The 15,788-nt window shown below is 47.7% G+C and overlaps 1 protein-coding gene and 1 long non-coding RNA gene across 2 annotated transcripts in view; one reads left to right on the top strand and one right to left on the bottom strand.

The window, feature by feature from the left end:
- Window positions 1–13,931, top strand: part of LOC310835379 — a 39,390-nt gene extending 25,459 nt beyond the window's left edge. Inside the window, exons 2-3 of the long non-coding RNA XR_014559617.1 lie at window positions 11,590–11,673; window positions 13,321–13,931. This is a non-coding gene — a long non-coding RNA (uncharacterized lncRNA). The remainder of the gene's footprint in view (window positions 1–11,589; window positions 11,674–13,320) is intronic.
- Window positions 13,932–13,997: 66 nt separating this feature from the next.
- Window positions 13,998–15,788, bottom strand: part of LOC310835200 (cysteine-rich protein 3-like) — a 39,046-nt gene continuing 37,255 nt past the window's right edge. The window contains exon 5 of the mRNA XM_083720008.1: window positions 13,998–14,375. Coding sequence (XP_083576134.1) covers window positions 14,293–14,375 — 83 coding nt within the window. The 3' untranslated portion in view covers window positions 13,998–14,292. The remainder of the gene's footprint in view (window positions 14,376–15,788) is intronic.

Genomic DNA, 15,788 nt, shown 5'->3' with positions numbered 1-15,788 from the left:
GAGCAGGCTAGCAGGTGGGGCCCATGACTTACATCATAGGAGCCTACGCAACACAAAAGGTTATATTTTATTTGTTTTTTATCTTATATTTAGGAAATGTACATCCAGGTTTTTTTCCTTTAATTTTTTTGTGCCCCCCCCCAAGAGAGTGGGGCCCTAAGTTATAGCTTGTTTAGCTTATATGTAAATCCAGCACTGCCAGGAATCCAGCTGTTTCCCTGTTATCTCAGCGCATTGAGCAGAACGCTGGAAGCCAGAAGCAGGCTTAGTTTATGCTGAGTAACTGGGTAAAATACTGCCTGCTCAACCTGCACATTTCCCCTTATACATCCATCAGGCTGGAATAAGTGCACATGGAAGGTTGGAGGTGCAGGGAGAGAGGACTGGTTCTTGCAGACCCCTGCCAGGGCTATTTTCCAATTAGCATGTTCCGATTAGCACCTGAGGCGGATCCAAATTGCTGCTGGCATTTATATTTTCAGCTGACATTTCTCTTCTCTTCCAGTAGCCTTTTGTGCAACATGAAATCTGTTTTGCATCTAGCAGGATGTAATCTAATTAACTCTGCACAACACACCCCACACTCCATCTTAACCCACAGGCTTTGAAGTTCCCCCTTCACCCGTCTTGCTCTGAAACATCTTTCCCTCCCTCCGCTTTTGTTTTGCTGTTTTCTGAAACATCGAGCCCGAGGAAAAGTTTCGGGAAAGCTTTTGCTCATTGGCTTGTGGCGTTTTAATAATCCTGATATGTTGCACTGGGAAGCTTGCTTGCTTGCTTTTATAGCCCAGGCCCTTTCCGCCAGGCATTGGGAGGTGACTAGATGAGAGAGCTGGCTAGCCCAGACTAACAAGAAGGAAGCATCACTTGCTTCTGGGGCACCAGCTCAGGAAGGTTGGAATAGCTGTGGAGTCCAGAATCCGCTGCCTCGAATGATTGCCTCACCCTGGCTAACGGTATGGCTGGCTTGGCCAGTGGCATAGCGTGGGTTGTCAGCACCCGGGGCAAGGCAAGTAATTTGTGCCCCCTAACCCCGGGAATTTGCTCCCCCTAACCCGTGGATTTGCTCCCCCTAACCCTAACCCCCAGATGTTGCGCCCGGTGCGGCCGCCCCCCCTGCACCCCCACGCTACGCCACTGGGCTTGGCACAGGATAACGTATCATTCAATGTGCATAAGATAACCTGGAACTTCATGTTGAAGGCAACATATGGTTCCAGGAATGAAATGTATTGTGGGAAGGTAATATGGAATAGTGGAGGGCTCGGCATGCTTTCTCTCTCTCCTGAAGCATCTGAGGGAGAAGTTTAAAACTGCCATTTCTCCCCTTTCAGGCTTTTTTTCTAGATAGGATAAGACTGGGTTAAATGTTTTGGCTGGCAATTCGATGCTGACCGTGTTGTACGGACCCTTCAAAAAAAGGGAGGGCATGCTCAAGGAGAGAGGCTGGGGCAACCAGGCCAGATGGGCAGGGTATAATAGTAGTAGTAGTAGTAGTAGTAGTAGTAGTAGTAGTAGTAGTAGTAATAATAATAATAATAATAATAATAATAATAGCACCAATCCCACATTAAAGACCCATATACAAGCACTCTGTGAGGGACGCGGGTGGCGCTGTGGGTTAAACCACAGAGCCTAGGACTTGTCGATCAGAAGGTCAGTGGTTCGAATCCCCACGACAGGGTGAGCTCCCGTTGCTCGGTCCCTGCTCCTGCCAACCTAGCAGTTCGAAACCCCGTCCAAGTGCAAGTAGATAAATAGGTACCGCTCCAGCGGGAAGGTAAACGGCGTTTCCGTACGCTGCTCTGATTTGCCAGAAGCGGCTTAGTCATGCTGGCCACATGACCCGGAAGCTGTACGCCGGCTCCCTCGGCCAGTAAAGCGAGATGAGTGCCGCAACTCCAGAGTCAGCCACGACTGGACCTAATGGTTAGGGGTCCCTTTAACTTTACTGGAAACACTCTGTATGTACCTATTAAATGTACATTTAATACCAGCATAATTAGTTCCTGTTGTTTCCTAAAACTTCTGCTCTAGGAGAACTCCCCACTTCTTACGTATAGCAGGGTCCTTAGGTGGGTTATTCATAAACACAGCCAGTTTTACTAACTACAGTGGTTCCCAAATCGCCCTTAGTAAATTCTGTCTGTGCGGCCTTTGATTGCTTTCCCATGTTTTAGTAAATAAATCTCTAGCTATATGCAACACTTGCCCTTGTTTCTCATATGGAACACATTCCTTTATACAGTCCAGTAAACATCTCACTGGATCCAACAGTATGTTAATCTGGACCATGTCTGTGATTACAGCTGTTACCGTCCTCCAGATTTAGTTGATTCTTCCTTTGCCTTCTGATACTTCCACCGCATGTGCCAAAAAATAACCTTTTGTTTGAATACATATCCAACAATCCCCTTCCCCTTTTTATATATATTTTAAATGTTTTCTACATTGCTATATGCCACTGAGTGGCCATTTGAACCATGTTTTTCTTACTGCCACCTTCCCCAACCATATATTTTGGACCACAGCTTGTTTCAACCCCACATAGTACATGCATACCCCTCAACTGTCCCAGAACATTCCATTTTTTCTTGCATGAGCACGGTGGACATTTTGGGTGCTGTGATCTCGCATGATTTCAAGCCGTGACCCCCCACTCAAAAAAAAAAAATCACTTTTTCTGGGGCCATGGTTTTTTCAGGGGGAAATCAGAGTGTGAAATCACTCGAGATCACAACACCAAAAATAGCCACCATACTGTCACAAGACAAAACAGGCAGATGGCATCCCAGAAGATGGTGTCCCAGTTTTTCTCTTTGATATGTTGAAGGGTATACACATGCTGCCTGGAACTCATGGGAGTTGTAGTCAAAACCACCTGGAGGGCGTTAGGTTGGCGAAGACAGATTTACTGCCGTCACAAATTTAGACTTCTTAACAAATATATATTCCACATTTCCCGAGAGAGGTTTCACATTACAAAGTCTTTCCCCACGTCTTGATGTTACTTTCCTATCTTGTTTTGGCTGCCTAATCATGATTTAATTGTGCATCCTGAATTTGCCAGTGTGTGATTAAATCCCACCCAAACATAGTGACTTTCTGGGAGTGCCCCTGGAGACTGCAGTCTTCACTTTTAACTCCCCTGCTGCCGGTGGAGATATTGCAACAGCTTTGCATGTGGCCCGGTCTCTTGCTTATGCTCACCTGCTCCTTTGCCTGTTTGAAGTGCCTGTAGTTGTAATTTGTTGGCAGCTTCCCAGAGTGGCTAGGGCAACCCACTCAGATGGGTGGCATCATAATAATAATAATAATAATAATAATACGTTTTTCAGAATAGGATCTCTATGGTTGTAGGTGATGTCATGTTTTTGCTGGTACAACCAACTTCTTCTTTATACAGTGGTACCTCAGGTTACATACGCTTCAGGTTACAGACTCCGCTAACCTGGAAATAGTGCTTCAGGTTAAGAACTTTGCTTCATGATGAGAACAGAAATCGGGCTCCGGCGGTGCGGCGGCAGCAGAAGGCCCCATTAGCTAAAGTGGTGCTTCAGGTTAAGAACAGTTTCAGGTTAAGTACAGCCCTCCGGAATGAATTAAGTACTTAACCTTAATCATTTTGTAATGAAATGATTTTAGAATGTTGTATTGTTTTATTGTTGTTAGCCACCCTGAGCCGGGCTTCGGCTGGGGAGGATGGGATATAAATAAAAAGTTATTATTATTATTATTATTATTAACCTGAGGTACCGCTGTATATTTTTGACAACAAAGAGGAATATTGTCCCATCTTTGGTTACAGGCGAGGTTACAACAACATGGAGAGAGGGAGCAGCGAGGGCTTCTAAGCAGCTGAAATAAGGGGCATCAATTCATGCCACCTGTCTGTCACCCATTCGGATCTGGAGGCCTCTTGCGTGTTGACCAAGGAGCAGAGCATGGGGTACTTGCTGTGACTGTTTCTTCCTGGGGGGGGGGGGGGGGGCGAGGTGCAGGAGACTTCCAGGCCCCACTCAGTTCTGGTGGTAACTTTGCAAGATGCATACTTTGTTTCATGCCTTTTTGGAGGGAGTGTTTTCTTTTCCTTGCCTTCCATCCTGCCCATTCTGACTCAACTCTGTAATTTTGCCGCTTCATTGGTTTGGCTATTGTTGGAACTAAGGTTGGAGCTGACCATGTGTGACTCTAGCTAGCTCATGTGTCCTGGGGAACAAAAGGGATTAACTCATTGCTGTCCTGGATGTCTCCTGCATGAAGGGAAATTCACAGTAAGCAACCAGTCCTGATCTTCTGTCAGTGCTTAGGATTCTTTCCACACCACCAGCCCTAAGCTTTCCTTGTAATTTTATAAATAAACCAAGTGTCAATAGACACCACAAGACTCTGGTGTTCTTTCTCATCCAAAGGAAACCAAACCCTGCAGCACCACCCCTGGAACTTATCATCGCTCAGAGATATGAGGCGTGTGCAACGTACAATATAAGCAAGACGTGGAAAGGAGATGCCTTTGATCGAAACGGGATGAGGAAATAGCTTGAGGAGCAGATGTTCCTGAGCATCTGTTCCATGGGTTTAGAAATCAAGGAAGGGCAAGTGTCATTTCAGCGCTCCTTTCCCCTAATCTTGTTAACACGGCATAACATTCCTTGTTAAAACGAATTGCTTGGCTACTGAGTCTTATATTGCACAAGGGAGACAGGTTTAAGCAGTGTTCAAAGGTGATGGTGGAAGAAATGGGACGATTTCATTTCAAATTTGTCCAGACTCCATTTAGCTCATGGTCCTCTGACTGTTTTTATATCCCTCTGAACTGCTTGTTAAGAAAGTTGAATTAGTACCTTCGTATTTTGAAATTAGTCAGTTTTTCTTATCATGAAAAGAACAGCATTACAGTAAGGTAAAGGTAAAGGGACCCCTGACCATTAGGTCCAGTCGTGGCCAACTCTGGGGTTGTGGTGCTCATCTCGCTTTATTGGCCGAGGGAGCCGGCGTACAGCTTCCGGGTCATGTGGCCACATGACTTAGCCGCTTCTGGCGAACCAGAGCAGCGCACCGAAACGGCATTTACCTCCCCGCCGGAGTGGTACCTATTTATCTACTTGCACTTTGACGTGCTTTCGAACTGCTAGGTTGGCAGGAGCAGGGACCGAGCAACAGGAACTCACCCCCGCTGCGGGGATTTGAACCGCTGACCTTCTGATCGGCAAGTCCTAGGCTCTGTGGTTTAACCCACAGTGCCACCCGTGTCCCTAGCATTACTGTAGGGGGCCTATTTCCAGCTTCTAGCTCTGGCCAGGTAAATGGCAGTTGTGCAGCAAGAAGGCAAGCACTTGGCTAGACAGCCACCTCCTTCCTTCCAAGATTTAAGCTCAACACAGAGACTCTATTGGGTTTGGGTTTTCAACTGCTGAAGGTAACAAACAGCCATCCTTGCAAGTGTTTGCCCCTGTCAGTTCAACAAGAAGCCCTGACCTGGACTGACTGACTTAAAAAAACAACAACCCAAAAAACCGCTGCATAACTCTGCTCTGTACAACATCCTGGGATTTTTTTGACATCCATTGACAAGTGGAGTGGCTCAAGAACCATCTAAAAAAGAGTGAGATTGCATCCCACCTTTCCGTACAACCCGCTTTGAGCCATGAGTCTAAGCCATTCTTCCTTTTAGCAGGTGACATAAGAAGTGGAGCTCACGTCCTCGGTAACTTGTAGCCCTGTAGAAGGAGTGAGATGGAAAGAAGGTAAAACAAGTCTTTGCTGTTAAATGTAGCGCTGTACTGAAAACATCTTACACTTTCTCACCAATCATTATCTTTTTTTAAAAAAATAATATTTATTAAAGTTTTAAAGGTTACAAAAGGAAAAAAGAGAAAACACCAAATTAAGCAAAAAACAAACAAACAAGACAATACATCTCACCAATCATTATCAACGAGCAAAGGAAACGCTTTTTAAAATGATCATACAGGAGAGAATTTTTTTTTGATGATGTTATGTACTGAGTCGAATAGGATCCAAACTGCAGCAGTCTGATTGGTCCTAGAACAATAGGATCCAAAAGGCAGCAGTCTGATTGGTCCTAGAACAATAGGATTCAGAATGCAGCAGTCGGATTGGTCCTAGAACAATGCAGCAGTATGATTGGTTGGCAGGAACCACCCAATCATGCTCCAGATTTAAGTGAATCCACAACCTGATTGGCTTACAGTAGAATTCCGGAATTAGCCAATCATGTGCAGCCCATTGTGTAAATAATGTATATAAAGCAGATACCTTGAGGGGACTTTCATTCATTCCTCCTCACCACTATGAGCTGAATAAAGAGCATGAGAGCACTTTGCGACTCTGAGTATATTTCACTGGCGACGAAGGTGGGATCCCGCTGAGCTGACTGCCACACACAGCACCGCAGCACCGCCACCTGCCGCACCGCTGCCTCGCACCGTGTATCCAGGCTTCAGCTCCGGGACCCAAGGAACTCAGAATGGCAACCGACAGCAGCTTCTCGCCGTTCAACCCAGCAACGGGAGACTGGGAAGCGTACGCCTCCCGTTTCACTTTCCTCCTAGAAGCCAAAGGGGTCACCGATGAAGAAGACGCCAAGAAGAGGGCGATATTCTTCAGCGTCTGCGGAGAGGAGACGTTTGAAATCGCCCGGGCTCTCCTTGCGCCTGAAGACGTCGCTACTGTTCCATACAAAACAATAATGGAACAGCTGAAGGGGCACTTTTCGCCGCAACCCTCAGTGGTGGCTCGTCGAAATGCCTTCTATGCAAAGCGGCAAGCCCCTGGGGAAACCATAACTGGGTTTGTGACCTCTCTCCGCCAAGCCGCCCGGTTCTGCAACTTCTCAGAGCTGGAGAACATGCTTCGTGACCGCCTCGTCGGTGGCCTGAGGGATGAGAAACTGCAACAACGACTCTACGCTAAGAAGGACCTAACGTTCCAGGTCGCTCTGGAGGAGGCCCTGGCAACGGAAGCTGCCAAGAGGTCGACGCAAGAGGCACGGCCGAGCCTGCCATCCCAACCGAGGGTCCACCACGAAGACCTCACCGACGACTCAGGATCTGACAGGGAGGAGGTGCACCGAGTACAGCAGCGCACTCAAGCAGCCCACATACCACAGCTGCCTCGACGAGAAGGAGGGAACTGCGCAAGCTGCGGGGAAACTCACGAGAGGAGGACCTGCCGTTTCCGCAATGCAGAGTGCAGGCAGTGCAGAAAATTGGGACACATCGCCCGGGTGTGTCGGGCTCGGCCCACCCGACGCCAGGCATCAGATGACCAATCCAAGAGCCCCAGGTCCCGGGGCCCAACGCACCAAGGCAACTCGACGGAGCTCACGGACTTCCAGGTATACCAGTTGCCCTACCCCAACATAGAGAAAATTTATGTAGAGGTACGGATAGAGGGGGCCCCATGCCGCATGGAGCTTGACACGGGTTCAAATCTATCCATAATCTCGGCAAGGACCTTAAGGAAACTGTGTCCTACTGGGGGTCCCAAACTCAGGCCGGCCCCATTCACCCTCCGGGACTTCCAGAAACGTAAGGTCCCCACAATGGGGGTGGGGACCTTCAGGGTGCAATACCGAGGGCGGACGCGGCAACTGGACTTGCTTGTGGTCAAGGGCCCCTACATTAGCTTACTGGGATTGGCATGGTTTGGACCACTGGGACTAGCCATCACCGGAGTGAACCACACTACCTTACAAGTGGATGTGGACGCTATATGCAAGGAATTTCCAGGGGTTTTCGATGGGAAATTGGGACAGTATACGGGCCCCCCCATTGCTCTACAGCTTGACCCCGCAGTACGACCAGTCAGGCTCAAGGCCCGCCGGGTCCCGTTCGCCCTGAAACCACGTATAGACGAGGAATTGGACCGGCTAGTGGAGCAAGGAGTGCTGGAGCCGGTGCCTAATGCCCCCTGGGAAACCCCAATCGTCACACCCGTCAAGCCTAATGGTTCGGTCCGCATCTGCGCAGACTACAAATGTACTATAAACAAGGCCCTCACGGCCCATGCATACCCAGTGCCAGTGGTCAGCCATGTCCTTGCTACCCTGGCTGGGTCGAAAATTTTTGGCAAGCTGGACTTGGCCCAAGCATATCAACAGCTGCCAGTAGATGAGGCCACAGCAGAGGCACAGACAATTGTGACGCACAGAGGAGCGTTCAGGGTAAAGCGGCTGCAATTCGGTGTCAGCGTGGCACCAGGCATATTCCAGAATCTAATGGACTCGCTCCTTAAAGGGATTCCTGGCGTCACCCCCTTCTTCGATGATGTGTTGATTGCCGGGCCCACACCAGAGGAGTTTGAGGACCGCCTCCGCACCGTTCTGCACCGTTTCCAGACAGCGGGTCTCAAGGTGAAGCGGGAAAAATGTCTACTAGGAGTGCCTCAGGTGGACCTTCTGGGATTTATGGTGGACGCAGAAGGGGTCCACCCGACTGGGGACAAGGTACGGGCCATTTGTGATGCCCCAGCGCCCAAGAGCAAGACTGAACTTCAGGCCTTCTTGGGACTATTGAACTTTTACCATTCCTTCCTTCCCCACAAGGCGGCGGTAGCGGAGCCCCTACACAGACTCCTGGACAAGCGGGCCCCTTGGGTGTGGGGCCAGCGCCAGGAGGCTGCATTCCAGGCAGTCAAGGACCTGCTTGTCTCAAACTCGGTCTTGGCACACTTCGACGAGAGGCTGCCGGTGGTGCTAGCATGCGACGCCTCGCCCTATGGCATTGGCGCTGTTCGGGGACACCAACTCCCGGATGGGAGAGAGGTACCGGTAGCATACTTTTCCCAGACACTCAACGCAACCGAGCGGAACTACTCACAAATCGACAAGGAGGGTCTGGCAATTGTGAAGGGAGTAAAAAAATTCCATGATTTCTTGTACGGGCGGCCCTTCACCGTGGTGACTGACCACAAACCGTTGCTTGGCTTGTTTGCCCCCGAAAAGCAGACCCCCCAAGTGCTGTCTCCTCGTGTCCTCAGGTGGTCAATTTTCCTTGCCAGCTACCAGTATGCGCTGATTCACCGCCCGGGGAAGGCGATGGGCCATGCGGACGCCCTCAGCAGGCTACCACTACCAGAAACAGGCCCCGACCCAGCACCTGCACAAGAGGTTATGAGCCTGGAGCTGCTTCCCGACCGCCCCATTCAGGCACAAGAAGTGGCACACCACTCCAAGAAAGATAGGGTCATCTCCCGGGTCCTGGACTGGGTGTGGAGGGGATGGCCCAGCAGCAGGCCTGGGCCAGAATTCGCTGGCTACACAACCCGCAAACATGAACTGTCGGCTCACAAGGGGTGCCTTTTATGGGGAAGCAGGGTCGTTGTTCCCCAGCCCCTCCGCAAAAGGGTCCTCACAGCCCTACATGAGACACACCCAGGGGTAGTAAGAATGAAGGCCCTTGCCAGGAGTTATGTGTGGTGGCCGGGGATCGACGGAGAGATAGAGGCCTGGGTCAAACACTGCCAGGCCTGCCAAGAATCCCGCCCAGATCCCCCAAGGGCCCCAGTCCAGTCCTGGGAGTCCGCCCGAGCACCATGGTCACGCCTGCATGTGGACTTCGCTGGCCCCTTTCAGGGGAAAACATTCTTCATAGTGGTGGACTCCTACACCAAATGGCTGGAAGTCGCACTGGTACCGTCCACTTCTACGTCCGCAGCCATCCGGGTACTACGCAGGCTGTTTGCAACCCACGGGCTCCCTGACACTCTCGTCTCAGACAACGGGACTGCATTTACGTCAGGAGAATTCCAAACCTTCACAGCGCAGAAGGCCATCCGCCACATCCGTTCGGCGCCATTCCACCCTGCCACCAATGGCCAAGCAGAACGCATGGTGCGGACCACCAAGGACACCCTTCGCCGCATGACGCAAGGGGATTGGGAGTACCGCCTTGCCACATTCCTCCTAGCACAGCACAGCACCCCCAGCTCAACGACTGGCCGGAGCCCCGCTGAACTACTAATGGGTCGGCGCCTTGCAATCAGATTGGACCGCCTTCACCCCGATAGAGCTCAGGATGAGGTAGTGGTGGGGGAAGGCAGGAACCCCCGGACCTTCGAGGCCCAGGACCCAGTGTACGCAAAGAATTTTGGGGCAGGCCCAGCATGGGTACCCGCCACAGTCACCAGGGTCACTGGCCCTGTGTCGTACGAGGTGCTAACGGATGGAGGGCAATGCTGGCGCCGCCACTGCGACCAGATACGGCGACGATTCCCGGGAGAAACCCAGGAGGAGGAAAGGGCAGAGGAGTCCCAAGGGAACAGTGGGGCAGTGAGGCCCATAGAGCAGCAGGGGCCAGCAGGAGAGGCAGAATCAGTAAATACAGAGAGGACCCGTGAGGCCGAAAGGACACCGGAACCAGAACCACGACTGAGCGAGCCGGTTGCGCCAGACCAAACAGCCCCATCACAGCCAGCATCCTTGGAACACGAGCCAGAACCTGAACACCGGACCAGGGAACACCACAGGCCGCAACGGACACGTAGGCCGCCAGCGTACCTTGAGGACTATGAATGCGACCTCCCGGGCAGGACTGGAACTTAGAGGGGAGGGGTGTTATGTACTGAGTCGAATAGGATCCAAACTGCAGCAGTCTGATTGGTCCTAGAACAATAGGATCCAAAAGGCAGCAGTCTGATTGGTCCTAGAACAATAGGATTCAGAATGCAGCAGTCGGATTGGTCCTAGAACAATGCAGCAGTATGATTGGTTGGCAGGAACCACCCAATCATGCTCCAGATTTAAGTGAATCCACAACCTGATTGGCTTACAGTAGAATTCCGGAATTAGCCAATCATGTGCAGCCCATTGTGTAAATAATGTATATAAAGCAGATACCTTGAGGGGACTTTCATTCATTCCTCCTCACCACTATGAGCTGAATAAAGAGCATGAGAGCACTTTGCGACTCTGAGTATATTTCAGATGAAATTCTCAAGGTATTTCAAAACAAAAAGTGGAACACCTATTGCACTTACATTACATACAGTATACAGTGGTACCTCAGGTTAAGAATTTAATTCATTCTGGAGGTCCGTTCTTAACCTGAAACTGTTCATAACCTGAGGTACCACTTTAGCTAATGGGGCCTCCTGCTGCCTCCACGCAACTAGAGCACAATTTCTGTTCTCATCCTGAAGCAAAGTTCTTAACCCGAGGTACTATTTCTGGGTTAGTGGAGTTTGTAACTTGAAGCGTCTGTAGCCTGATGAACCACTGTAAATCAGCATGTGCAATAGTTGTGCAAATCTCTCTCTTTTTGTAATGCAATAAAATGTTATAAAATGTATATTCTCCTTCCATCCTTACAGGAGTGCTCCTGTTCCAGCCAAGGCATTTTACCCCCTCTGTTTTATGTTTGTTTTCAACAGGCTCACAACATTCTAGTCCTCACTGAGAAAGGGGTTTTTTTTTTTGGGGGGGTATTTTTTCTTGCCACCTTAGTTCTTTTTTAATTCAGTGAAAAATTGGGTTGGGGTTTTGTTTTGTTTTTTTGTTTTGTTTTGTTACTTCTGCAAACCTTGGGGTTCTTCTGAGGATTCTGATACATTCTTCTTCATTCTCAGGGGGCCTGTTTTGTTTACCTTCCTGTGTTCATTATTACAGGGAGTTAGCCCATGTTTGAGATGATGCTTCCAGGTCTGCTGCAGGTGAGCTTGCAATTTCAGCTGAAACTGAAGACCAGTCCTGTTCACTTCCATGTAACTTCTAGGTGTGGCAGTGAAAACCTAATTACTTATTTTGTAAAAATGTGCTGCTCATATTCATGCTCCTTTAGGCTCAGTTGACTGACTTGCTGGCAGGTTTTGTGGCTTGGCTCAACCCCAGGTACACTCCACAATAAAATAAATTACTGTTGTTTAATCACTGAAGTAAATTACCCACAGAAAATTATTGTGTCACCATAATAGATTCTCTCCTTGAAGAATAGCACCTTAGAAGAATGCTTTCAATATTTCCCCCCACAAGTTATGGTGTGTCATAATTTAGCTATTATGGTTACAGAAGCGATAACAACAGCTTTAATATTTCACGGTGTTTTTACAGTGTCTTGAAGGATCCATTTAAAAACCTATTATGAATATTTTGTAAGCAGTTGTGGTATTTACTTTCCTCTGTCCTTCGCCCAGCAGGTACTTGTCTCAAATATGAGCCACGGAAACATCCAACGCCATGCATCTTACAGGTCTGAAAACTGAGCACCACACATTTTCAGAAGGTCATATGGTTGAGGGAAGGTCCAGATGTGTACTTTTGGATAACTAGGAAGGCTGATAAGGGAAAGTGGAAAGTGGAAACAAGAATGACAAAAGGATCTAGGCAGGAAGACCAGCTGCACAAATATAGGATGGGGGAATCGCTAGTTTGCCAGTAGTACATGTGGAAAGGATCTAGGGGTTGCAGTAGACCACAAGCTTAGCACGTCAACAGTGTGATGCAGCAGCAAAAAAAAGCTAATGCTATTCTAGGCTGTATCAACAGAAGTATAGTGTCCAGATCAAGAGATGTAATGTTGTTGTTGTTTAGTCGTTTAGTCGTGTCCGACTCTTCGTGACCCCATGGACCAGAGAATGCCAGGCACCCCTGTCCTCCACTGCCTCCCGCAGTTTGGTCAAAAAGAGATGTAATAGTACCACTCTATTCTGCTTTGATCCGACCACACTTGGAGTACTGTGTCCATTTCTGGCTGCCACAAGTTAAGAAAGATATTGAAAAGCTGGAACGTGTGCAGAGGAGGGCAACCAAGATGATCAAGAGTCAGGAAACTAAGCCTTATGAGGAATGGTTGAAGGAGCTGGGTATGTTTGGCCTAGAAAAGAGGGGATAGCCATCTTCAAATATTTAAAGGGCTAGCACATGGAAGATGGAGCAAGCTTGTTTTCTCCTGCTCTGGAGGGTAGGACTCAAACCAATCGCTTCAACTTTACAAGAGTTGAAAAAACATCAGAAGAACTTTCTGATGGTAAGAGCTGTTTGACAGTGGAACAGACTCCCATGAGAGACATTAAGCTGTTCTTCCTTGGAGGTTTTTAAGCAGAGGTTGGATGGCCACTTGTCATGAATGCTTTAGTTGAGATTCCTGCATTGCAGGGGGTTGGACTAGATGACCCTTGGTGTCCCTTCCAACTCAAGAATTCTATGATTTTGGAAAGAGTACTATTTACCTTGCTCAGACTAGGCAGGGCAGTTGCTGATCTTGTTGTTTCTGTTGTCTGTTGCTCAGTCCAGCTTGTGGTTGTCTCACTGACAACATTGGGGGGACAGGCTTGCTTTTTACAGTTCTCACTAACTCTCAGTCTTGCAGGTGGTTTCTCAAGATGAAGATGGGCAGAATACTCTCACGGGAGTTGCAAAGGCTGCTATGTGTGTCTCGGTTGAGCTATTTTGGACTGCATATCTGTCCCACACAAGCTGGGCATGGCTGTGCAGATAACACTGCCTGTATTACCTGCAGCAATCAAAATGTCCCTTTGGCCACATGTACTTTTCCGCCAGCTGTTCTGTACTTCTCCCTATTCCATATCTCTGTTGAAGTCACCACATAAACACATCACTGGCCCACATCTGCGTCGAATAAACACAAAAGTTCAAACCGCATTCACTCGACCCATATCTTAGTATCAAGAAGTGGTCAAGGTGTGACGGAGCTTCCAGTTTTGCAAAATGAAATGCTGGACCATATGATTATTTTGAGAGTCATTGTTCGAGCCTCTAGTATATATTTTATTACATCAACGAATGAAAGACTCATTTGCAAATCTGAAGTGGCTGTTTGTGTGAGATACTTCTAATTTGCACAGGGTTTCACTGCTGTCCTTCTGAATATTTCTAAGTGACAGTCTGTGTTGCTTATGATGTTGAGCCAGTTCAATTATATCTTTGGTTGTGGGTCTGTAATGAGGACATTAATTCAACTTCTGGTTTCCCTGGCTTACATGATGCGTTGCTGAATGAAGGACACAAAACTGCAAAATGCAGGTGTTCACAAGTGCTTTATTATTCAGTACCAACATATACAAAATAGACACATATCTTAGTCTAAATAAAGCTACAGATGCTTTGCAAGCATTTATACATTTCAACAATGTTCACTATTAACCTGCTACAATATATTTATCACAGCTGCTACGTTAGCCAGAGGTAGGGTGAACTCTATTACGGAAGCTGTCTGACCTTGTTTAGATTATTAGTTATGTTCAAGCAACACCCTTTTTCAGCTGACATCGCTTTATAAATTGCTACTTCTACAGCAAAGCAAGGAAAGACATCTATGAGCCCTTTCGGATTTCTGCTGGAACCTTAGGAGAAGGCGATGCCCCAAAGGACGAGCGGGTGGTTGATGGTCTTGTTCCTTTGCAAATTAAAAAGAAAACATTTTAGAAAACGTTGTGGGAGAAAAATTGTATTTTACTTCCCCCCCCCTCTCTCTCCATAAAGCAAAACTCATATTCAAAAGTCGGATAATTAAAAACACAGATGCATGCTGTAGAACATGGTGCGCAAGCCTAATCTGCAGCTCTTCCTTTGAAATCCTTATCAAAGATTTCTCCTGCCAGGAAATTAAACCTGCTCAGAGTTTTGCAGAAGCATTGCCAAAGTGTTCAATTAAAACCTGGACTCAGCTGAACTTCCCGGTCTCACGAGAAACCGAAATGAACATAAGCTCCAGTATTATTTATATCGTTTGACATATGAAGTCACAATCTGATCCCAGTTTATACACCTATGGGAGACTGCAAAGGATTATGCGCACGTTGCATAACGTTATACATTGTGCCAATATAAGTAGCCTAAGACTGAGGCAAGATGTTTCGGCCAACGAGAGTAATCCAAGCACACAGTGACGGTCCCCGTGAAACAGTGCAAACAACACCAAGACCCAGCAAATGAAAATTGGCTCACTGTCTTGATTCATTTTTTTTGGGGGGGGGGGTTGTAAAATAGGTCTAGTTATTGTTTTGTCTATTTGGCACATTGGAATCTGAGGAATTTGTGTATAATATATACTGGTATTTAATGTTTGTATGCTGCACTGTGAGAAAATTAGACAAATTAACAGAGAACGGGTCTATCAACAGGCATTAGCCATGATCGCTAAAGAGAACATCCTATATACAGGTATGGTGGAACACTGAATCTCAAGGCTCTTTAGCAAACAGCCCACCACATGGACCACACTCAGTGATCCTGAAAACCATTACTTCAGCCTGCAGGTGTAGGTTTTCAAGTCAAGGAGGGAGATGGACAAGAATACTTATTACTTAGCTTTCTATGTGCAGGGAGTTTTTAAATAAAAGAATGCGGTAATGCAGTCCCCACTTGCAGCCAGAAATAACACAGTCCAGAAACAGTTCTACCACGTGATGTTCAGCAGATGTTGGGCTGTAGCTCAGTGGTGGAGCTTTGCATGAGAAGGCCCCAAATTCAGTTTACCAGTCTCCAGGTAGGAATGGGAGAAACCTCTGTCAGAAACCTTAGAGAGCTGCTGTCAGTCAGTGAGGACAGCTAGGTGAACCAATGGTATGAATTAATGTAACACAACTTCCTATATTGATATGCTGGATGGAGTTCAGAACTTAGTGCAGGAACACAATGAATCAAGATTGGAAGCAAATGGACCTCAGCAGCAACCCAAAAGAAGCTTCTTTCTTGTTTAAACAAGGGTTGTTAATTCAGGATAATGACCCTGAACAGACGTCTATGATCTCTGAAGTAAATGTAACCAACCTCACATAGCTGACACAAAAATAGCAATTGAGAGAAG

Source organism: Podarcis gaigeae, assembly GCF_964106915.1.
Source record: "Podarcis gaigeae genome assembly, chromosome: 17".
Lineage (NCBI taxonomy): Eukaryota > Metazoa > Chordata > Lepidosauria > Squamata > Lacertidae > Podarcis > Podarcis gaigeae.
This window is presented reverse-complemented; position numbering and strand designations above follow the sequence as displayed.